This window comes from Schistocerca nitens, chromosome 2, assembly GCF_023898315.1.
Source record: "Schistocerca nitens isolate TAMUIC-IGC-003100 chromosome 2, iqSchNite1.1, whole genome shotgun sequence".
NCBI lineage: Eukaryota > Metazoa > Arthropoda > Insecta > Orthoptera > Acrididae > Schistocerca > Schistocerca nitens.
This window is the reverse complement of record NC_064615.1, coordinates 1,036,453,470-1,036,479,016: the sequence shown is the minus strand read 5'-3', so window position 1 is coordinate 1,036,479,016 and position 25,547 is coordinate 1,036,453,470. Positions and strand designations below refer to the sequence as shown.

Below are 25,547 nucleotides of genomic sequence, written 5' to 3'. Positions count from 1 at the left end.
TCGACACGTTCTTGACCATTGCATTTAAAATTTTTATACAATACTTTAAGATTCAGACGGAGGTAATCTATATTTTATTTTTTTTTATAAAACGACAGTGTACAGTACAACGAAAATCGAAAACCAGTCCAAAGCTGCAGATTTCACTTTTTTTTTATTTCCTCGGTGACTAATTTCGGGCTGAGACCGATTTTAGAATCATCGTAACAAGGTCAAAAATGTGCAACAGTAACAGTTACTTCGCTATCTGTATCCGCAGCAACCGCTCGTTTGCACATCTTTACATGGTTTTTGTATTTTCGGAAATACTGTTTCTGACTAAGGTACGATAATTTGAAAATGGGTCTCGGCCCGAAACTAGCCATCGGGTGAATAAAAAACGTGAAATTTGCGGTTTTGGACTGGTTTTTCGTTGTATCGATTAACGGAGGTTGCTGATTCACAGTTATTCCAGCATGCTGGAAATTTGTTGACAACGTACAGGCTTTCTGTTAAGACCGACTGTGAAACAGAAAACGCTGCGCTGTAATAATGTACGGTTTCGTTTCCTTTCTCACAGTCAATTTTAACTACAACAGCTGGGCACTTAACCGTTAAAAAACTCCCATATATACTCTTCCTCCTTATATTTAATTTTATACCAAATTGTATGCACAACTATGTTCTGTTTTGTTTTCTTCATCACAGTCCATTTTAACAGGAAACACGAAAGTTGTACGTATCTCTTACCGCCTTGTGATTAGATCCGATGCAGCACACGCTTCTACGAAGAAATTTTCTGATTTAAACTCATGTTTTAATCTTTCTTCAAGCTAGATAAATAGAATCTTCGTTGATCACATGACTTTTTCAGAAGAGTGCTCGTACAGTTCACACTGCGAAACTATTGATTATGAGCGACGTTATGATAGGACCACACGAGTTCTCTGTGGCACATTTTCGGCTTCTCAGAATACAGTTGTCTTGGTAGAAAGAACATTTACAGGGTGTTTCAAAAATGACCGGTATATTTGAAACGGCAATAAAAACTAAACGAGCAGCGATAGAAATACACCGTTTGTTGCAATATGCTTGGGACAACAGTACATTTTCAGGCAGACAAACTTTCGAAATTACAGTAGTTACAATTTTCAACAACAGATAGCACTGCGGTCTGGGAAACTCTATAGTACGATATTTTCCACATATCCACCATGCGTAGCAATAATATGGCGTAGTCTCTGAATGAAATTACCCGAAACCTTTGACAACGTGTCTGGCGGAATAGCTTCACATGCAGATGAGATGTACTGCTTCAGCTGTTCAATTGTTTCTGGATTCTGGCGGTACACCTGGTCTTTCAAGTGTCCCCACAGAAAGAAGTCACAGGGGTTCATGTCTGGCGAATAGGGAGGCCAATCCACGCCGCCTCCTGTATGTTTCGGATAGCCCAAAGCAATGACACGATCATCGAAATATTCATTCAGGAAATTAAAGACGTCGGCCGTGCGATGTGGCCGGGCACCATCTTGCATAAACCACGAGGTGTTCGCAGTGTCGTCTAAGGCAGTTTGTACCGCCACAAATTCACGAAGAATGTCCAGATAGCGTGATGCAGTAATCGTTTCGGATCTGAAAAATGGGCCAATGATTCCTTTGGAAGAAATGGCGGCCCAGACCAGTACTTTTTGAGGATGCAGGGACGATGGGACTGCAACATGGGGCTTTTCGGTTCCCCATATGCGCCAGTTCTGTTTATTGACGAAGCCGTCCAGGTAAAAATAAGCTTCGTCAGTAAACCAAATGCTGCCCACATGCATATCGCCGTCATCAATCCTGTGCACTATATCGTTAGCGAATGTCTCTCGTGCAGCAATGGTAGCGGCGCTAAAGGGGTGGCCGCGTTTGAATTTTGTATGGATAGAGGTGTAAACTCTGGCGCATGAGACGATACGTGGACGTTGGCGTCATTTGGACCGCAGCTGCAACACGGCGAACGGAAACCCGAGGCCGCTGTTGGATCACCTGCTGCACTAGCTGCGCGTTGCCCTCTGTGGTTGCCGTACGCGGTCGCCCTACCTTTCCAGCACGTTCATCCGTCACGTTCCCAGTCCGTTGAAAATTTTCAAACAGATCCTTTATTGTATCGCTTTTCGGTCCTTTGGTTACATTAAACCTCCGTTGAAAACTTCGTCTTGTTGCAACAACACTGTGTTCTAGGCGGTGGAATTCCAACACCAGAAAAATCCTCTGTTCTAAGGAATAAACCATGTTGTCTACAGCACACCTGCACGTTGTGAACAGCACACGCTTACAGCAGAAAGACGACGTACAGAATGGCGCACCCACAGACTGCGTTGTCTTCTATATCTTTCACATCACTTGCAGCGCCATCTGTTGTTGAAAATTGTAACTACTGTAATTTCGAAAGTTTGTCCGCCTGAAAATGTACTGTTGTCCGAAACATATTGCAACAAACGGTGTATTTCTATCGCTGCTCGTTTAGTTTTTATTGCCGTTTCAAATATACCGGTCATTTTTGAAACACCCTGTATAACCCACCTCTAAAAGCCGAACTTTGTTTTGCTTTGAGGCTAAGCAATAGTGTATTTAAATGCTGCTCAGAATCAGCCTTCTCTTTGTTTTGAATTCAGAAAGCTACATTGCACGTGACACATTTATCCTTGCAATCGTCACCTTTAACTCGCTTTATAAGATAGTCACTCTCAAAACGATCTTGAAATTTACGTTTCTAATGTGCTGTTTCAGTTTCTGCGTTAATGTGGTGAGTACTTTCTCACTAGCTCGTCATACACAGCCCACAGGTCTGTGGACAAGGAGTTAATGAAGATAATCACACAAATAGCAAATGGCAGCTAATTTAACAAAGGCCAACATTGACCGGCACACGTACTACCAACTCAATATATGCAATATCGTGCAATATGCTAAATCACTTTCGTCAATATAATCACGGCATACGGGCTCGTAAGAACGAAGCGTTAATATCCAGTAGTAAGTGAGCATGGAGTCGGCCGTGCGTAAGTTTAATAATTGGCACCAATGCCAGCTACATCTATGTTCTGTCAAAAACAAATAGCATGAAGAGCTGTCAACTTCAAATACAAAGCATCTTCGCTGATACGAGAATGGGAGGTGCAAAAAAGACTACATGTGTAAATAAATGGAAAGTTGCAAGAGTACACTGAGAAGTAGATGAAGGGAGCACCTTGTTCTTTTCAGAGTACGTCTGGTCACTCTGCGCGAGACGCACTAAGCGACATACTGTTCCCTGCATTAATCGGAAACGTTTATCGGCGGACCTAGATTAATTCCTTACACTGTTACACATGTAAAATCAGTGCAAACAATGGTCGTCAGGCTTCGCTTTGACGCTTCAGACAGGATTAAACTTCTTGCAAAGTCAAAAAAGCCCTGTAGTTATCTACCTTCGTCCGCAGCTCGTGGTCGTGCGGTAGCGTTCTCGTTTCCCACGCCCGGGTTCCCGGGTTCGATTCGCGGCGGGGTCAGGGATTTTCTCTGCCTCGTGATGACTGGGTGTTGTGTGATGTCCTTAGGTTAGTTAGGTTTAAGTAGTTCTAAGTTATAGGGGACTGATGACCATAGGTGTTAAGTCCCATAGTGCTCAGAGCCATTTGAACCATTTATCTACCTTCAGGAAACACCCGAGATCTGACCGCTGGACTGGAGTATGTTCATTTGTAACACCTCATTCACCGACTCCAGCTACCCACCAGCACCTCTCACCGATAATTACCACAACCAAGAAATAGGAAGACAGTTCAAGGGCAACAGGAAATTAGTGACTTAAAGGTTCCACTCTGAAACTACCTCTCGAATTTGCATGGGAATCAATGTAATTCATTGGTACGAATTAACCCTAGTCAAGCCAGCCTTGTTCACTAAAACACCAGTGCCCTGCTAGCCACTAGGGGCACACTATGCTCTTAGGTGCCTCACTGATCGCGAAGAATCACAAACTCACACCTTCTGAAATAATAACACCCGAAAACACAAACTCCTCTCCGCAGAGTAGTCCTCAATCGCACGACGGTTGTCGGTCAAACTGCGTCATTTTTGTGAGCCCTCAAATCGCTCCACGAAATAATTTATCCTTTAGGCATTCCAGAGATAATCAGGAGGAGAATATACGCATTCCCACTGACCATTTCCATTCCCTGCTTACAGCGCTTCTTGTAAGATGCTTCCTTTGCCAGGACGTCAAGAACTTTTCTGCGATGGATGTCGGAAACACCGGCCGTCATGGAGAAAATCACTCTCTCCATAAGCCAGTAATTTAGGCTCTGGCCATAACCCATTTATGAGAATTAAGAAAAAGAAAAACAACCTTCAGCTCTAGGATGTAGAAAGCCTCCTTCACCCCCCCCCCTTTCCCCCCCACAATCTGGCCCTGTTATAGACAATAGCTGCAGGAAGAGCGCACGGTGACGGCCAGGAAACGGGATGTTATAACTAGTTTCATGAATATTTAAACTTCCCATCATTAATGGAACCGTGAGAATGCAGTGGTAAATGACGGTTTGCGAGTAAGAATGAATATGCCTGAGACTGCAACTGAACGATCTTCAGTTTCGTTCTAATGACTTAGATCTCCAGCTTTCTAGACTTGTCTTCAGGTATACCTGTTCAGATTAAGGAATCACAATACGCCAGTCTACATCTAACACGATTGCACTACTTATTGAGTGTCATTGACCTCTTCAGGTTATGGGATTATGTTCAAGTAGAAAAAAAACATGAAATTACAAATTCATACAGTCAATAGGCAAGAAATATTTACGCAATGATATTGTCCAGTTTAAGTATGTTGGATTAACATCTGATACTGTTTCCGCCGGCCGCTGTGGCCGAGCGGTTCGAATCCTGCCTCGGGCATGGATGTGTGTGATGTCCTTAGGTTAGTTAGGCTTAACTAGTTCTAAGTTCTAGGGGACTGATGACCGCAGATGTTTAGTCCCTTAGTGCTCAGAGCCATTTGAACCATTTTTTTAAATACTGTTTCTTTTCCCGATACCTTCTAAGTGGAGCGAGGTAAAAATCGACTGCCTATATACCTCCACACTAGCCTAATTTCTCTTATCATATCTTCATGGCCCTTCTTCGAGATAGATGTTAGCCGGAGTAAATTTGTCCTGCAGTCAGTCGCAAATGTCGATTCTCTAAACTTGATAAATAGTATGATAGTGAAGACACGTCGAAGAAATGAATTAAAATTTGTACCCATGGCGGGATTCGAGGCCTGGTCTCCTGCTCACGAGGCGAATGTGCTAACCACTGCGCCACCCTGGCACTGTGGCAAACGAATTACCCAAGAACGTTCTGTGTCGAACATAAACTCCAGTTCATGCCTCAGCCCATGTTATTCCCCTTCTTAACGTGTGTCAGTATTGAGTAGGCTCCCCAACACATACATATAACATAGTCAGTTTTAACCACGAACAGTGACAGAACTTGACCCCATGCGACTTTCATCTGTTTCCAGAACTGAAAGAACTCATTCGAGCACTTCACTTTGATTGTGATGGAGCAGTGCAAGCAGAGAGAGGTTGTGGCTCCGTCAACAAAGTCAAACAGTCTGCAGTGATGGTATCAACAAACAGATCTCTCGTTGGGAGAAATGTGTGTGGAGGATGATCGATAGAGGTGAATCCAACGCGTCGGATTGTTGTAGACATCGCAGAGCTCGTGTGTTGTCTGGCATCGTCATGGTGGAGAAGAGGGTGTTCCATGTGTGGACGAAATTTTCGAATTCGAAACTCGATTACAACATGCTGTTTCTCACTCACCGACATAGTTACGTTACACACCGCTATTGTACGCGCTACAATTCAGAGCTCTCTAGAGGCAGAGGTCTTCAAATATGTAGACATAAAGAATAAAGACGTAGGATGTTTATAACGTTGGCTTTGTATAAAAATCTTTAAGAGTTTTCACATAAAAAGTTCGGAGGCATTACTCTACAGCACGCCCCCGTAGTAGCAGAAGTACCAGTGCTAGAATGCTGGCAGAAATGTGATGCAGTCCGTTGATACTGTGAATTTATTAGGAAACAAGAACGACATTGAAATAAATGCCTATTATAATTATTAGCGCCAGTGTAAAAACAGTCTCATTTATGTTGTTTGAATACGTTCGGTTTACTGTGGAAGTAAATTACACTGTTCAAAAATGGTTCAAATGGCTCTGAGCACTATGGGACTTAACATCTATGGTCATCAGTCACCTAGAACTTACAAGGGAACCTCCCCATCGCACCCCCCTCAGATTTAGTTATAAGTTGGCACAGTGGATAGGCCTTGAAAAACTGAACACAGATCAATCGAGAAAACAGGAAGAAGTTGTGTGGAACTACGAAAAAATAAGCAAAATATACAAACTGAGAAGTCCATCCGTAAGATAGGCAACATCAAGGATAATGTAAGCTCAGGAGCGCCGTGGTCCCGTGGTTAGCGTGAGCAGCTGCGGAGCGAGAGGTCCTTGGTTCAAGTCTTCCCTCCAGTGAAAAGTTTAATTTTTTTTTCAGTTTATGTGACAAACTCTTATGTTTTCATCACTTTTTTGGGAGTGATTATCACATCCACAAGAAAACCGAAATCGGGTAAGGTAGAAGAATCTTTTTACCCATTCGCCAAGTGTACAAGTTAGGTGGGTCGATAACATATTCCTGTCATGTGACGCACATGCCGTCACCAGTGTCGTATAGAATATAGCAGACGCGTTTTCCTGTGGTGGAATCGGTTGACCTATGACCTTGCGATCAAATGTTTTCGGTTCCCATTGGAGAGGCACGTCCTTTCGTCTACTAATCGCACGGTTTACCGGTGCGGTCGCAAAACACAGACAATAAACTTATTACAGTGAACAGAGACGTTAATGAACGAATGGACAGATCATAACTTTGCGAAAATAAAGAAAGTAAAATTTTCAATGGAGGTAAGAATTGAACCGAGGATCTCCCGTTCCGCAGCTGCTCACGCTAACCACGGGACCACGGAGCTCCTGATCTCACGTTAGCCTTGAAGTTGCCTATCTTACGCACGGACTACTCACTTTGTATATTTTGCTTATTTTTTCATAGTTCCACACAACTACTTCCTGTTTTCTCGATTGATCTGTGTTCAGTTATTCAAGGCCTATCCAGTGTGCCAACTTATATCTAAATCTGAGGGGGGTGCGATGGGGAGGTTCCCTTGTTAGAACTACTTAATCCTAACTAACCTAAGGACATCACACAACACCCAGTCATCACGAGGCAGAGAAAATCCCTGACCCCGCCGGGAATCGAACCCGGGAACCCGGGCGTGGGAAGCGAGAACGCTACCGCAAGACCACGAGCTGCGGACCAAATTATACTGTTCCTCACGGCCAATAATTGCCAGTGTTCTCCTCTAAACGAACTAGAATTTCATCTCCACCGAACTTGGCGGAACATTTCTTTATCAGGATCAGACGAACATTACTGGATGATGTGATGGGGAAAGCAATTTGGAAACATTCTATGTATGTGGCTATGGGACGAGGAATATGATGGTGACATGAACAAACAGACTAACTACACACAAAACGTCAATTGCATAAGCAAAATACGTCGCAGAAACCAACGTTTTTTCTGGGAAAAAAATCGTACACGCGTGCGGCGATAACAAACGATAAGAGTTATCCAAACTGCGCAAGAAAAAGTCTCAAAACGGACAGAAAATTACGAAGAACTCTACGTGGTTCAACACTTTGTTATCTCGTAGCATAGCTTAGACAAAAATAAGAGCATTTACAGGCAAGTATGGGGTAAAAGAATGACTGATAGAAAGTTTTAACTGCGTCCAGGAAACACACTAATTGTCATCAGGAAACGTAAGTGTGTTTGGGCGAAAAGTACAGATAACATATGACCGATAACAATGATTAGCTTTGTAACAGAAAAAACTTGTAACAGCAGTTGACCTTCTTGGGTTGCTACAACTACCTTTCGCTTTCCATTTAATGGGTGAAATTAAAAATTTTTAGGCTACTAGACTTTCCATTTAAGCTCTGCATGTGCGTTGCGATGATAACAATCGACTCATGAAATTTTCTTTTAAACTTACCTTACCTCACAGGAAACGCCCAGTACCGTTCCAGGAGCATTGCTGATATAAAACTATATCATTTCACGCGAGAGACTGTCAGTAACGCCCTAACTAACAAGGAGGCAGGTAATTAAATGCGTGTGAATTCCTGAAGGACCAAACTGCTGAGGTCATCGGTCCCTAGACTTACACACTACTTCCACTAACTTACACTAACTTATGCTAAGAACAATACACACACCCATGCCCGAGGGAGGACTCGAACCTCCGGCGGGAGGGGCAGGTAATTAACACACTTCTCTACAGCACAGCGCAAGTCGGGATATGTCAACAAATCCAAGAGTGAATCAGCATAATACTCCGTCAGCATGGCGTGGTAGATTGTACCTTGTACTACTGCTGGTCATTCGCTTTCCTGTTCCATTCGCAAATGGAGCGAGGGAAAAACGTCTATTTACGAGGTGTGACTAGAAAAAAACCGGAGTAGTACTGGTGAAACAATAAAACGAATGCAATAAGGCTGAAAGTCGCGTGGCCTGTCACGTGACTCTCGCTCCGCCTGCTGCTCGAGTTTCATCTGCCTCCTGCACTCAGTCTGCCCGTGGCGTCTGTTTTAAGTAGTTGACGTTTTGTCTGTGCGTCGGAAAATGTTGAGTGTACAGAAAGAACAGCGTGTTAACATCAAATTTTGTTTCAAACTAGGAAAATCTGCAAGTGAAACGTTTGTAATGTTACAACAAGTGTACGGCGATGATTGTTTATCGCGAACACAAGTGTTTGAGTGGTTTAAAGATGGCCGCGAAGACACCAGTGATGACATTCGCACTGGCAGACCATTGTCAGCAAAAACTGATGCAAACATTGAAAAAATCGGTAAACTTGTTCGACAAGATCGCCGTTTAACAATCAGAGCAGTGTCTGAGTTAACAGGAGTTAACAAGGAACAAGTTTCCCGATTTTTTCAATGTTTGCATCAGTTTTTGCTGACAATGGTCTGCCAGTGCGAGTGTCATCACTGGTGTCTTCGCGGCCATCTTTAAATCGTTTAAACCACTCAAACACTTGTGTTCGCGATAAACAATCATCGCCGTACACTTGTTGTAACATTACAAACGTTTCACTTGCAGATTTTCCTAGTCTGAAACAAAATTTGATGTTAACACGCTGTTCTTTCTGTACCCTCAACATTTTCCGACGCACAGACAAAACGTCAACTACTTAAAACAGACGCCACGGGCAGACTGAGTGCAGGAGGCAGATGAAACTCGAGCAGTAGGCGGAGCGAGAGTCACGTGACAGGCCACGCGACTTTCAGCCTTATTGCATTCGTTTTATTGTTTCACCAGTACTAGTCCGGTTTTTTTCTAGCCACACCTCGTATATGCTTCCTTAAGAGCCCCAGTCTCTCTTATCTTTGCATTCCTTAAGAGAGGTGTATATTGGTGGCAGGAGGATGCTTCTGCAGTCTGTCGGAAATGCAAAAAAATGGCTCTGAGCACTATGGGACTGAACAGCTGAGGTCATCAGTCCCCTAGAACTTAGTACTACTTAAACCTAAGGACATCACACACATCCATGCCCGAGGCAGGATTCGAACCTGCGACCGTAGCGGTCGCTCGGTTCTAGACTGAAGCGCCTAGAACAGCCCGGCCACTTCGGCCGGCTGTCGAAAATGCAGGTTCTCTGAAGTTCCTAATAGTGTTTCGCGAAAAGAGCGTCTTCTTCCTACCAGGGATTCCCACCTGAATTCAAATAGCATTTCCGTAATACTCAAAAATGGCTCTGAGCACTATGGGACTTAACATCTGTGGTCATCAGTCCCCTAGAACTTAGAACTACTTAAACCTAACTAACCTAAGGACATCACACACATCCATGCCCGAGGCAGGATTCGAACCGGCGACCGTAGCAGTCGCCCGGTTCCGGACTGAGCGCCTAGAACCGCTAGACCACCGCGGCCGGCCCGTAATACTCGTGCGATGATCGGACCTTCTGGTAAGGAATCGAACAACTTGCCTATGAATTGCTACGATGTTTTCCTTTAATCTGACCTGGAGGGGATTTCAAATTCTCGAACAGTACTCAATAATAGGTCGCGCTAGTGTTCTGTACGTCGCCTCCTGTACAGATGAGCTACACTTTCCAGTAATTCTCCCAACAAATCAAAATCCACCATTAGCCTTCCCCCCAACCTGTCTTACGTGTTTGTTCCATTTCATGACATGCTATGCTTTAAACGTCCAAGTAACAGGAAAATGTTTGCCGCAGTTCGCTTAAATCACTTTGGGCGAATTCTGGTCCTACTTCAAGGTTTTGCTCACTGCGTTTAACAGTAATCTTAGTTTTTCAAAGAAGCGCTAGCGAGTTACATATACGCTTGTTTGCAGACTGTCACATAAATTCGTACTTTAAGTGGAGCACGGAACTCCGACCCAACACCTGAATGATCGAAACTAGTTATGTCTTATGATTATCGACCTCTAGAAAATATGGATAATGTGAAATTAAACATCTTCGTTTCAATATCGTTACTGAAGCGTTCGAAACAAAGTAGCGTCGATGTTAAAGATAAAATATCGACCTTCGATGTTTTGGAAAAAATATTAACAGGCTACTAAGGACCTGGTGGTCTAGTGGAAGCATATGCTAGGAAACCGAGAAGTCGCGGAGTCGAATCTCTTTAGGGCCACGAAAATCTTTCAGACAGTTTTTAATCTAGCGTTCAGCTCTTAGGGATGTCGGGAATCAGAAGGAACAACACGTGATTAGGAACCGACATTAAACTGTACGTCCCGTTTCCCCGGATGGATAACTGATTTATGTATTAAGAAAACGCAAGTCGCCGAAGTGGCGCCCAGCTGACGGACTTGCACCTCGCCATTGATCCACACGAAATAATAAAAATACTAACAAATCGCTTTCACTAACTGAACTAGAGGAGCCTAGTTAAGGCTCACCTCGCTTCTCATTGTGAAAACTACTGAAGTCGTGAAGAGTCAGGAAATTACAAAAGTGGTCGAATCGAATCACCGCTACATCATTAAGCAAGTAAATTCTTTCTTTTCTTTATGTACTAAGGGATTGACATTCTGTATTCGTATTGACTGACAGCGGGTATCAAATCTCCCTCTGGTTATGTACACTGATTCCATATCTACACTGATTCCATATAATCAAGCATCACTTCGGGTTAATAATCGGATGACTGCTTCAAAAAGATCATTCTTGTACAATCGGAACCGATCCTTGTCTCTAGTGACTATGATGCCGACGTGAGAGTAAATGATACAGTTTGTTCTTGTTACATGTTACAGATCGTAGAGTATTTACTGAAGTGCGGGTACAGCACTCATCTATTGAGACTACTTCAAACAGAAGTTGCGCCCTCAAATAACCACTTTGTGCAAACCTGCACGAGTCAACGATAGATGTTGAACGTAATTACAGTACACTAAATAGGACAACACCAAAGTTTGAACGCGAAAATTGCAGGACAGATCTTACCGTGGCACTTATGAGTACCGCTGTAACACACAAATCACTGTAAACAATTTAATTCACCCTTCAGCTGCTCGTATCGGAAGATTGTTCCTCCGTTACCAGGGAGCCTGGTGGGAGGACGAGATTCGGATTAGTTTTGCGATGAATGACGAAATAAGTTTGAGATTTCACGACGGAAAAAGATACCTCGGAGCAGCACAGTTGCTACTAGTCAATATGCATTACATTTTTGGCTTTCAGTTCAGTTTGCGAAAGTTTTCTGGGTAGAAAGGTGGGGGGAGGGGGGGCGTTGCCTCCAATTTCCCTTGCCCATCACTTAGGGACGCGGTGTCGGACGTAAAGTATCAATATTTTACTCATGAGTGTTGTTGTAAGACAAATATCATACTTATAAAAAATCGAAAGAAAAGTATCGATATCTTGAGGTTTATCGAAATACTGCTAAGTTACGCTTTTAGTACGCGCCATTCTGTATGCTGAGTCAGTAATTATTGCACTTAACAGTTTCAAACAGCAATGCACAAATGCGCATCGCTCGTTCTGTTGTTGACGTAATGACAGTGGCATGTAAAGTGCCCTCCGCCACACACCGTTGGGCGGCATGCGGGATATAAATGCAGATGTAGATGTAGACCTTTGGCTCTCGGTCGTTGAATTGTAGAAAGTGTCATGCGGCAAAATTTTGTTCAAAAAAATGGTTCAAATGGCTCTGAGCACTATGCGACTTAACTTCTGAGGTCATCACTCGCCTAGAACTTAGAACTAATTAAACCTAACTAACCTAAGGACATCACACACATGCATGCCCGAGGCAGGATTCGAACCTGCAACCGTAGCGGTCGCTCGGCTCCAGACTGTAGCGCCTAGAACCGCACGGCCACTCCGGCTGGCCAAAATTTTGTGTAAATAATAAAAATGTAATAAATCATTACTGGGATCATTCGATACAATACCAGCTATAAAACACTGATACGAGTGAAAGTATCAACCGACGAGTATCGAATAAAAATGCATGGTAACTGTCTTACAATATATTTATTCACAACCGGTGTCTAACACTGATAATCTTCACAGTGGAAAAATATTGTCTGGGGAATAGTGCTGCGCACTTAGTGCTGTTACGTGGTTTCATTTCTCAACGTTTTCTGCTTGCTTAAGCGGGTATTACGGTGTGAAGTATCTTTTTCTGACGTTTGCAAGTCAGCTATGGCGTCTTTTCCTTTAAATAGTGTGTACGGCGGGTGAAGTTTCCACAACATTTTACCACTGTGAAGACGATCAATGATCGAGAAATTTTGTGAGTAAATATATTGTAAGACAGCATAGTGTTTACTGTGCATTTCTCCAAGTATATCGATGCTGTTGACAGTCACCTGAAAAAAAAATTAAAAAATTATCGCTAACCGGATGGAAGTATTCGATATCAAGAACTTTTGGATCTTTTCCGTGGCCCTGCCGTCACTGGATACGCTATTGAAGACAAACATTTTGTACTTCCTATTTGTCTCAGATAATGAACGGTAGTGCCATAGGCTGGCCAAAAATGCATGAACTCGAGTCATAGAGATTACGATAATTTTAAAGAAATCCAAGTTATATCACCAACAACATTAGCAACTCAAAGATCAGTTAAGGTTATTAATTAAATTGAATTCACGTGTCGATTAAAAGACAAAATGTTTTACACACTGCAAGTGTGCAAATTTTTCGATCATTGATCGTCTTCACAGTGGTAAAATGTTGTGAAAACTTCACCCGCCGAAAACGCTATTTAAAGAGAAAGGCACCATAGCTGCTCTGAGCACTATGGGACTTAACATCAGAGGTCATCAGTCCCCTATAAGTTAGAACTACTTAAACGTAACTAACCGAAGGGCATCACACACATCCATGCCCGAGGCATGACCCAAACCTGCGACCATAGCGGTCGCGCGGTTCCATACTGAAGCCCCTAGACCGCTCGGCCACTGCAAGTGCACTGCTTAGTATTCCATTACTTTCAAAGATTTAGGAATAATAGAGGGATCATCGACTTACAGTTTACTGTGCGACCGAGTAACTTAAACACAGCTTTACGAAGTTATTCTTTTCTGCCTAACATCTAGTTTAGAGACGACGGTCTCCTTTCACTTTGAGCACCTGTTTCCGGCGCCTTACTGCCTCACGCAAAGGACCAATGTGGCAAATTGTAGAGCTGAAACACGTATTTTGCGGAGCAATCATTTGCTGCTCTAACTCTTTTCACATAAAGCTAAAAATTTCACGTCACTACATAAACTGTATTTCGAATCGAAATTTTGTCACTGACTTGCGGAAAATACAAGGTGCGGCACCTCCACCGGAATGTCGTACACTTATTCTCAGGCAATGCGAGCGAAGTGACACCGTGGTCAAGGCAATGGATCGACATCCTACAGGAAATGCGGTCCAATCCATTGTTGTCTTTCCGATTTATATATCCGTTTGTGTTGCTAAACTACCTTACGTTCACACCGAAAAAGTTCTTGCAATGTCACGACCGACTTCTAACTCCCCCCCTTTCTCGTTCAACATCAGTAAATGCTGACTACCCTTCGGAGTCAACGTAAATTTAATATATGTCACTCCCATTTTTTCCCACAGTAAGAATGTTAGTTTGTCTCAGACGTGACTGACATGTGCCATGCCAAATTGAATTTTTTGGTGGGGGAAGTAAAACTTTAAAACTCTTGTATCTGTAACTTCTTATTATAGCAAAAGGTTTAACATAGCAAACGCAAAACAGTGGGCGTTTCACCTCTGGTTATTTGTGTTACGAGTCAGGCTTCGGTTCTCAGTGTCATCAACAAGTGATACCTTTAAAGATGGAATTGAAACGTCTCGCGGATTAGTTGTGGACTAAACTAGCTATTTTAGCAAATACAAGGGCCATGTGGAAAGTAATTAAGTTACAAATAAATAAGTGCAATATGAACAGAACATTTATAAGACCAATTGTAATGCTACACCCTTTTATTACTTCTCAACTACTCGCCTTTTGATTAACTACTCGCCTTTTGATTTAAGCGTTTCTGCTATATTAACATACGTGCCGTTCGGCATTGACAATGCAAGTAAAATCTCCTGTAGGTGACACCGTCCTGCAAAGTGATTGTCGGTGGGATGAAAAAACCAAGCTGACTTGGCCCTTATCGTTGTGACTCCGGCTAAGACTAGCAGACTAGCAATCCCACACGAAAGAACTTAATACAGAAGGAAGTTGTCCTCCGGCTGGGAGGTATATCAAACAATTCAGTGTGATTTTGTTTAAAATTTACACAAAGTTACTGATCCAGCGTTTTATTTACAAAATGTTGTCTCCGTTCTGGGTAGCCCTAGTACTAACATTATGAAAGTCTCAATCGGGGCATGACCACGTTCGATTGCGTAATGGGAAAGTTAACAGCGTCTTAGAAACTTCGATTGGTTTATCTGCGGCCCTTTGTTGTCTGACATAGTCTATAAGAATTCTCCTCGGAAGCTCTCGAAATGATCCATTATAAGTAGGTTTGAACCAGAATTTATGCGGCGGGGCAGTACATATCGCTCAACACGACTAAGGTGAGTAAATAAGATATCTACTTTGCTCACAGCATGATAAACGGAAAGATATAAAGATATAATTAGGAACAATAAAGCCATCATCAACTCGAAGTCTTATCGCCTTAAATGGGCAAGCAACTGTGGTGTTCATCTGTAACAAATCATACGCACTCCGCAAGTCACTGTGCGTGACCAGTCCCGCTCACAAATGGGGCGAGGGTAAAAATACTTGTTTTGCGGTCGTTACACGAGCTCCACCAGTATGTTGCTGGAAGGACCATAATTCTGCAGTCCCTCACATTATATTAAACTTTTTAGACTCATCTGCATAAATTTAATTTTCTCTACACTTAGAGAGGGCTGCCATTTATCATGCCAAATAGACACTGTGTCCAAGCGATCACCTTTTCTTCTACAGTAACTTAAAAGACGTCACTGTCTCGTGCAGCGTCATCAGCAAACAGTCGCATACTGCTGCTCACCCTATCCGTCCGATACCGTACTTCCTCTTTAGGTCACCCTATACGTCCTCCTTAGGCGGTGCATAAACTGTTCTTTTTGGAGTACTTGTTTCCTTTCAGCCTCGAGAACCTAGCTTTTTCTTCTCAATTTTCAATATTTGGCCTCATCATAGTTATTTTTCTGTTTGTGTAAGCAAAATTTGGAACGGTAGAAATGTGTACACCAATGGCCTTGCAGCAATGGCAACACTGGTTCTCGCTAGATCACCAAAGTTAAGCGCTGTCGGGCTTCGGTAGGACATGGACGGGTGACCGTCCCGGATCTGCTGAGCGTTGTTTCCAAGCGGGGTGCATTCAGCCCTTGTGATGTCAATTGAGGAGCTACTTGACTGAGGAGTAGCGGCTCGGCTCACAAATACTGAGCGGCATGATAACCATATGTTCCTCCATATCTCCATCCAATGACGCCGATCGGGCGAGGATGACATGGCGGTCGGTCGGTTCCGTTAAGTCTTTCGGACACACACACACACACACACACACACACACACACACATATATATATATATATATATATATATATATATATATATATATATATATATATATATATATACCAGTCATGTTTTGGTACAACTATCAACGGCAGGGTTTCCTTGTCAGGTTATCTTACATTGCCATAATCAATTACTTAAATTTATTTTTTTATTGGGATAGCAGTCCACATAGTTTGTGAGAACGAAAGCGTGAAGCTGAAATCACTTGACTACATGTACGCAGAGATTAAGCCGATTTTCTTATGCCCGAAGGGCACCAGGAACAATTGAGACAACGAAGCCCCTGAGAGTCTGCCTACCTTTTCCACACGATACATGCCAGACACACTACCAGCTAAGATATTGTCTACTCGTTCCTCGTGTAATATGTGTTAGCAGGCTGTGAACCAGGACTATTTGCCAAATTAATCACGTTTCCAGCGTGGAAGGATTTTGTTATTTGTAGGTCAGAAAACGACAACGCTCATTAGCAAAAGGAGATGCAATCCTTATAGCGTGAGTCGCAGAAAACTGCCCAAGGAAATGTTGAACAGGGGGAGATGCGTCCTTATCCCAGGAGACACGCAAGGCCTGGAGACTCTTCCCCTCTCACCGTATGGAGTGTAGTAAAATTCTCCTGAGCCAGACAGCAACTTGAAAACAGTGTGACTACCACACAGAGAACGCAATTCTGCAAGCGGAGAGGTTAAAAAATAAAACTCACCTGCCACTGGTGAAAGTTTCCTCATTACGCACCACCGGGATTTCCACTGCAACAGAAAACATTGCTTTGTCACGGATATATTTCTTGTTTAAAGACGCATTTACTCTCAATTTTATGAGTGTGTAGAATAAGGAAACTAAATATTATTTTCCGACAGTACAACCCAAATTAGGTCGATTGATCAGGTGAGGAATGAGGAGATTGTCCGTAGAATCGTCGGCGAGGAAAGGAATATTTGGAAAACACTGACAGGAAGAAGGGACAATATGATAGGACATCTGTTAAGACATCAGGGAATAACTTCTATGGTGCTAGAGGGAGCCGCAAAGGGTAGAAACCGAAAACGAAGACAAAGATAGCGATACAACCAGCAAAGTGCTACTCTGAGATGAAAACGTTGGCACAGGAGAGAAATTTGTGGCGGGTCGCATTCAAAAAAACAAAAAAAAAAAACAAAAAAACGTATAAATAAATAGAATAAAATAAAAAATGAGAAAAGGACTTGACTGCTGGCCGAAATTTCCAGCTGACATAAGAGGGGGGGGGGGTGGGGTGGCAAGACTCTAGAAATACATTTATATATATATATATATATATATATATATATATATATATAAATGAGCTGGTCAGTTTCGAAACACGCCATGCCATAAGAACTAAATTTTTTAGGTGACATAAAAAACATTGTGTCCCAGAGAACTGCTGGTTATCCACTCCCATTCAGAAGTTTTAGGGGATTTCTGCAATGAATAAAAGCTCCGCGCTCCAGATTCCGGGAGAAGGGCGCGGGCGGATCAAGTGTCCCATCTTGAGCCCCTCCCCCCCCCCCCCCCCCCACACCCTCGCGGCCGTCCCCTGGTCTTGCAGACGCCTATGGAACAATCCGAAATCTTTCCCCTTGACTGATCATCGCTAGCTCTTCTCCGACTCAAAAATGAGTTTGTCTTCACCAACGGCAAATTCTTTTTCCTTCTTCCTACAAATTTTGCAGTTACACTTTATATATATATATATATATATATATATATATATATATATATATGTGTGTGTGTGTGTGTGTGTGTGTGTGTGTTACTGCTGACTCGAAGATGCAATTCAAGGTGTATCTTCGACCCACTACAGCAATTGACAATTCTGTAAATTAGTTTCCAGATTTTATGACGAGTCTTACACGTACAGCATGACAAATACACACTGACTCAGTGGTAGTTCAAATCTATAAACGTAACATTAGTGAGTCTGTATCCAGATTCCCGGCTGCACCTCGAATCCTGAATAAGGTAATTTGAGCTTCCCCCCGCCCCGTCTCCCCTGGAGTCTAGAAGATAACCATACTATGATAGATGTAAAATTCAGATCAACAATTATCCATACTACTCATTTTTAACAACTTTTACCTTTTACTGAAGCTTGTGTCCCCTTTATGACCCAGCAACACTGATGATACTAACTTCGAGTCTGGTTCAGCGCACAAATTCAGCTTGTCGCGTACAGTTGTCACAGAGTGTACCCAGCAGAAGAATTTTGTTCTATTGTGTAAGCAGACCTGTTTATTATTTAAATAATCTGTCAACTTGTAAACTGTAGCACAGCTATTTTCCCTCACGCATTACAAATAACTTGTGAATATACGTAACAAATATTGGGTAGTGCCCGTAGCTCGAGAAGATACGTCCACGGTAATTTTACAGAAAACACTACAGTGATTTCATGTAGTGTCGTTGCCCTATCTCTGTCACTGTAATTAAAGAATGAATATAATTAATAGCTCTACTGAGAACTGTCCGATTTCACATGTCTAGGTTTGTTTTTTAGAACATTACTTGTACCAAAAATATCACTTAACTCTACTGGATGGTGCCACTGGACCAGAAGAGATTTTATCTTCTGGCGAACTGAAACAGACATTAGAAGGAAACCAAAATTATTTTACAGTATTTACCTTCTTCCCGTCGCGGAACTTAACGGTGCCTTCGATGATAGTGCTGTTATCCATGACTGAAAGCCGAAATAGTCAGGCACGGTATACTGTACACGCCGGAAGGCACACCACGTTCGTGGTTCCACCACACGCACTGGGACGCACTCACTGATACTTCGCGCTACATCAGCACCTGGCGTCACGGGCCGGACGCACCGCAAGACTACCGCTAGGACCCGACGAAACTCGCGCGCCGCGCAGCAAGGCAGCTGTGGCGCCCTCTGCTACGACTGAGCGGCCATCTCTCGGCGAGGTCCTAAACTCCTACGAGCTTAAGCAGCGCGTGTTGCTTTCGGCAAGCGTCGCTGCACGGCTTCCCTACTCCTGGCTTCTTTCCGCGCCTGCAAGTGTCGGTTCGTAGAGGCGAAAGCTGTTGTTGGTTGCACGACCAGCTTGATATAATTAATCAAAGAAACTTGCACAAAATAAACTCGTTTCTTCCGTCAGATATTATGCTGTCAAGGTGTGAGTATATGGGACATAGATAATATTTAAACTATCGGATTATCGATGAATTTTTTTTTCTTTGCCTTAAAATAATGTATGGGATTTCATCTATAAAATGATGTATTGCAAGTAACTGTGTTCCGAATTTAACCACATTAGTTTATCAGTTTTGCGAGTCATTGCGTACAGTTTTCGTCACTGCAGACCGTTGCGGCTGGCTGTAAATCTGTCAATCTTTCATTGTGATTTCAAATGTAGTACTTTCCATCGATATGACATACGTGAAGCTGCACTGTTTTCCACCTATTTTATATCTCTGTTCGTCTAAATGGCACGTGGAGGACCCAGGTTCAATTCGTGGTACTGCCAGTGATCAATAATAACACAGGTCAACGAAAAATTTTTTGAAAAACTTTTTTTACTTTGATAGCTGATCTTTATAGATTTTCATAACCTGAATCCAAATCTAGTCTGAGTTTTTCTGTGTCACCTATAGTTTTCGAGCAATATACTTTTTACTATATAGTATAAAAATCCTATGCTATACGGTAAACAGGAAAATTAATGAAAGGCTTTGTTACAACATAAGCGTGGTTTGTATTTACAGTAAGCTACTTAAAACCATTATATGTGTTAATAGAGGTTTCACTTGTCAGCTGGAACTGGTTTGTATTTTCTTCCTCTTTTTTCTTTGAAGATTCTTGTGTAGCTTTTCCTACGATGAGTCGCTTGTTGAACTTCACTGTGAAGTGAACAATAGTAGTCCCCCATCATGTTGGTGTACCAGCGGCCTTGGTAGCGTTTTACCATCACTTTAATGTCCTGGCGAAAACGGTCTTCTTGCTCCTCACTAACATCTCCCATATTGTCCGGGAAATAATCAAGATGACTGTTCAAAAAATGTGAACTTTCAGGCTCATTAAACATCCCAAAGTTTTAAACTTCTTTAAATTGTAGCTATAATGGAAACATTATGGGTTTTTTTCATGTCCTAAGAACTTTGTAACAACTTGCTTGAATGATACCCATATATCTTTCTCACTGAAGGTCATTGTGGATTCAAAGTTAACATCAAAAATCAGTTTTCTAAAATGTCAGATCCGACAAAGACGCCTTCTTTTATTTTAGCTTCTGAAAGGTGTGGAAACTTTTGGCAGAGGTACTTAAAACATGGGCCATCTTCAGGCAAATCCTTTACAAACTGTTTCACTTGGCCTCACTTTATATGTAGAGGTGGTAGGAGTACTATTTTTGGATCTACAAGGTTTCTGCGTAGAATGTTCTTCTCACCAGGTTTTAAAGACTCCCTCACAGGCCAGTTCCTTCTGCACCAGAGTTGATCCCTAGCCCTACTATCCCATTCACACAAGAAACATGGAAATTTGGTAAAGCCACCTTGCTGACCAAGGAGCATGCATGTTAATTTTAGATCGTCACATATCATCCAACCATGAACAGAATAGCCTATTTTATTTTGCACTATTTCTAGGTTTTCATAGCTTTCTTTCATATGTATATGATGTCCAACAGGTATAGATTCGTACATGTTACCATTGTGTAATAAAACAGCCTTTAAACTATTTTTGGGTGAATCAATAAACAGCCTCCCATCTTCCTTTTTGTATTCATTTCTGAACTTATTCATCAGACCGGGAATGTCTGGGCAGTATGCTAAATCACCTTCTTGTTGAAAAACGTTGGAAAATTGCTGCTCTCTCTCTTTCTATACATGTATATGCTGGTTCCAACTGCCCTAAATTCTCTCTCTCTCTCTCTCTTTTTTTAATTCTAGGGCCAAGCAATTCAGCTTTTTCTTTCATTAAGCCCATATCTCTAACCAAATCGTTAAGCTCAGTCTGAGTAAACAATTTGGACTCTATACTTTCTGTATTATAATGGAATTCATCATCATCTGGCTGATCAAAATCAGATTGTACATCAGAAAATACTTCTGTTGGAATAGGATTTAAATCGCCTGGTTGTTCAGGAACCAGCAAACCTACACCATGTACTCTTGGTCGGATGGCGGATGGAAGGTTAGGGTAGCTTATTACCTTCTTGTTTTTCAAATTATGACCAGTAATATCAACAATGTAAAAGTAGCAATCATCGGAATGATTTCTTGGCTCCCTCCATATCATAGGAACGGAAAATCTAAAGGATTTTTTCTCCTTGTTGGACAATTTTCTCAGATCTTCACACACACATAACATACCCTATGTGGCGCCTAAGAGTTATCTTTATCACCAAGTTTAGATCCAAAGTATGATAAATAAACCTTTTTCACAAAGTCTGTAATGTTTCTTCGGTGTTTTTTAACCACAAACTCACCACAAATATGACAAAAACTGTCCGCAGAGTTTTTACAACCACGATTGGACATTGTACTGAGCATATGTACAGGAAACGGGAAAGTGAGGTTAGGTTGACAGTAAACAAAACACTATCTGTTAACACAAAAATAAAATCGACCTATTTTGCCAGCAAATGTTTTTCAGCAATGCTACCAACGTCATCTACATTCATTACAGCTCATTTTTAAATTATTTTAACTATATAAAAGCTGTTAAATTCTTTCAATAATCGCTTAACTTAATAAATTTATCTGTAAAATGTGAAGAAATGGTGGATGATACCGTTTTTTAAGTATCTTATTTGGATTTCCCAGCCTAAAAAACATAAGAATAAGGGTGATCAAATACTTCTCGTAAACACTGCAGGTGCTTCTTTGTATAAACTGCAGTATGCTGCTGAGCATCGTCATGAAGAAGAACAGTGCCCGATGACAACATTTTTGTTAGCTTGTTCTGAGGTGCCTTCCGTATACGATTTTCTCGAAACGCCTGATCCACTTGCTCAACAAGATCTTCGGATGGCACTCGTTTCCTTCCATGACCGCCTGCACCACATGTAAATCTGTAAGTCTTCCTTCAAAATACCTGCACCACTGCTGTACTTTGGTGTCACACTTAAGTGTCTCGCAGAGTGGACCACCTTCACTATAATTCTCTATTATCCCACTCTCGAACAGCGCGGGGGAAAAGCGAGTACCTGTATCTTATTTTCTTACGATGATCGTTCCTCCCAATGCAGGTCTACGTCAACAAAATATTTTCACATTCTGAGGAGAAAGGTGGTTATCGAAATTTCGTGAGAAGCTTCGGCCGCAACGAGAAACGCCTTTATTTTAATGGTGTCCACCCCAAATCCTGTATCCTGTCCGTGACACTCTTTCCCCTATTTTTCTATAAAACAAAACGTGCTACTCTATTTTGAACTCTCTCAATATACACCGTAAAACCCTGTCTGGCAAGGATTCCACACCGAGCAGCACTACTCCAAAAGGAGACGGACATGTATAGTTTATGCAGTCTCTTTAATAGATCTGTTGTATCTTCTACGTGTTATGCCAATAAAACGCAGTCTTTGGTTCGCCTTCCCCACAACACTTTTTTGTGTGTTCTTTTCAATTTATCTAGTTCATAATTGTAATTCCTGGCTATTCTGTTGAATTTACAGCATTTAGGTTTTACTGATTTATCCTGTAACCGAAGTTAAATGGATTCCTTTTAGTGCTCATGTGGATAACCTCGCACTTTTCATTATTTAGGGTCAATTGCCTAGTTTCGTACCGTACAGATATCTCTTCTATATCGTTTTGCAATTTGCTTTGATCTTCTGATGATTTTACTAGAAGATGAACGACAAGGTCATCTACAAACAACCAAAGATGGCTACTCAGATTGTCTTCTAAATCGTTTGTGTTGACGAGAAACAACACTGGGCCTATAACAATACCATGGGGAACGCCAGAAATCATTTTTATTTTACTCGATGACTTTTCGTCGGTGACTACGAACTGTGACGGCTCTGACAGGAAATCACGAATCCAGTCACATGAGACAATATTCCATAAGCACTCAGTTTAAGTACAAGCTGCTTGTGAGTTACGGTGTCAAAAGCCTTCTGGAAATCTACAATTACGGAAGCAATTTGAAATTCGTTGTCAATAGCACTCAAAACTTGATGTGTTTCACTAGAACGATATTTTCTAAATCCGTGTTGACTGTGTGTCAATAGACCGGTCTCTTCTAGATGATTCATAATTTTTGAACGCGACTTATGCTCGAAAATTCCGCTGGACATCAAGGATAATGATGATGATGAAGTCCCATACTCCGTGACGGAGCGTAGGGGAACGATGCGGGAGACCCGCACCGCCGTACTAGCCAAGGTCCTAGTGGAGGTGGTTTGCCGTTGTCTTCCTCCGACCGTGATGGGGATGAATTATGATTATGAAGACGACACAACAACACCCAGTCATCTCGAGGCAGGAAAAATCCATGACCTCGCCGGGAATCGAACCCGGGACCCCGTGCTCGAGAAGCGAGAACGCTACCGCGAGACCACGAGCAGCGGACAAGCATAATGATATGCACCTGTAATTTAGTCTTTCTTCAATAGTGGTGAGACCTTTGGAGCATTCCAGTCTTTGTGTGCGGATCTTTCGGCGTGAGAGCGGTTGTACGAGGGCAGTTCAATAAGTAATGCAACACATTTTTTTTCTCGGCCAATTTTGGTTGAAAAAACCGGAAATTTCTTGTGGAATATTTTCAAACATTCCCGCTTCGTCTCGTATAGTTTCATTGACTTCCGACAGGTGGCAGCGCTGTACGGAGCTGTTAAAATGGCGTCTGTAACGGATGTGCGTTGCAAACAACGGGCAGTGATCGAGTTTCTTTTGGCGGAAAACCAGGGCATCTCAGATATTCATAGGCGCTTGCAGAATGTCTACGGTGATCTGGCAGTGGTCAAAAGCACGGTGAGTCGTTGGGCAAAGCGTGTGTCATCATCGCCGCAAGGTCAAGCAAGACTGTCTGATCTCCCGCGTGCGGGCCGGCCGTGCACAGCTGTGACTCCTGCAATGGCGGAGCGTGCGAACACACTCGTTCGAGATGATCGACGGATCACCATCAAACAACTCAGTGCTCAACTTGACATCTCTGTTGGTAGTGGAAACGACTTCAGCGTGTTCGTAGGCACAAAAATCTGAACGAACTTCTCCTTCTTCATGACAACGCAAGACCTCACACAAGTCTTCGCACCCGAGAGGAGCTCACAAAACTTCAGTGGACTGTTCTTCCTCATGCACCCTACAGCCCCGATCTCGCACCGTCGGATTTCCATATGTTTGGCCCAATGAAGGACGCAATCCGTGGGAGGCACTACGCGGATGATGAAGAAGTTGTTGATGCAGTACGACGTTGGCTCCGACATCGACCAGTGGAATGGTACCGTGCAGGCATACAGGCCCTCATTTCAAGGTGGCGTAAGGCCGTAGCATTGAATGGAGATTACGTTGAAAAATAGTGTTGTGTAGCTAAAAGTTTGGGGAATAACCTGGTGTATTTCAATGCTGAATAAAACAACCCCTGTTTCAGAAAAAAAAAAATGTGTTGCATTACTTATTGAACTGCCCTCGTATATCAACCCATCAGCATTAAGAAATCGAATGATAACACACGCTTCACACTTGGCGGGAGATACTATTGGTCTCGGCATCTTTACGTCCTCACTGTGCAATCCAAACTGAAAAGTGTGACGTGACACGATTGACGCATACTAGAGACACTGCACAACACATACAGGCATGCGCAAAGCTTCGTCTGATTTCCATTGTGATTTTAATTTCGCGACCGATTGGAGTTTTAAAAAAATAGTCCTCATACTAAAACGCTAACAACGAATTTGTAACAACTTATTTGCAGCGTATTTCAATTGTATGTATGCTAGTTGACGAAAAATTCACAAGCCAAGATCGCCAAGAAAAAAAGCATTTTATTGCACGACTGGTTTCGACAGAGCTATGCTGTCATCATCAGCATAGTTTTTTCGAAACCGATCATACAATAAAATGCTCTTTCAGCGTCCTTCGCTTGTGAAGTTCTCTTCAGTTACCATATTTTGCAGAACGCTGCCAGACCCACCATGTCAGGAATGTATTAACCGCTATGTGTTGAGAGTTGACAACCTGATTATGGGAACAATCTCTGGAAGCGCATTGTTGATTTGTGTTAAATAAAATCTGCATATTTTTCCAACTTGCATAACGACTTCTAGAGTCTGCTATCTTATTACTTTATCCAGGCCTTAGCGCTCCACACAGACCTCTTATCCAGTGCCCATGGCCACCACAGTGCTGCAAAATCGTGCTAAGCGGTTGAGGCCGTTGGCACCGTTGCCTATGGA

At 42.4% G+C, this 25,547-nt stretch overlaps 1 protein-coding gene across 1 annotated transcript in view; it reads right to left on the bottom strand.

Moving 5' to 3' along the window:
* LOC126237384 (uncharacterized) overlaps positions 1-19,000 on the bottom strand; it is a 451,256-nt gene extending 432,256 nt beyond the window's left edge. The window contains exons 1-2 of the mRNA XM_049947466.1: positions 18,813-19,000; positions 16,871-16,916 (exon numbers count right to left, since the gene is read on the bottom strand). Coding sequence (XP_049803423.1) covers positions 16,871-16,916; positions 18,813-18,866 — 100 coding nt within the window. The 5' untranslated portion in view covers positions 18,867-19,000. The remainder of the gene's footprint in view (positions 1-16,870; positions 16,917-18,812) is intronic.
* Positions 19,001-25,547: the final 6,547 nt, after the last annotated feature.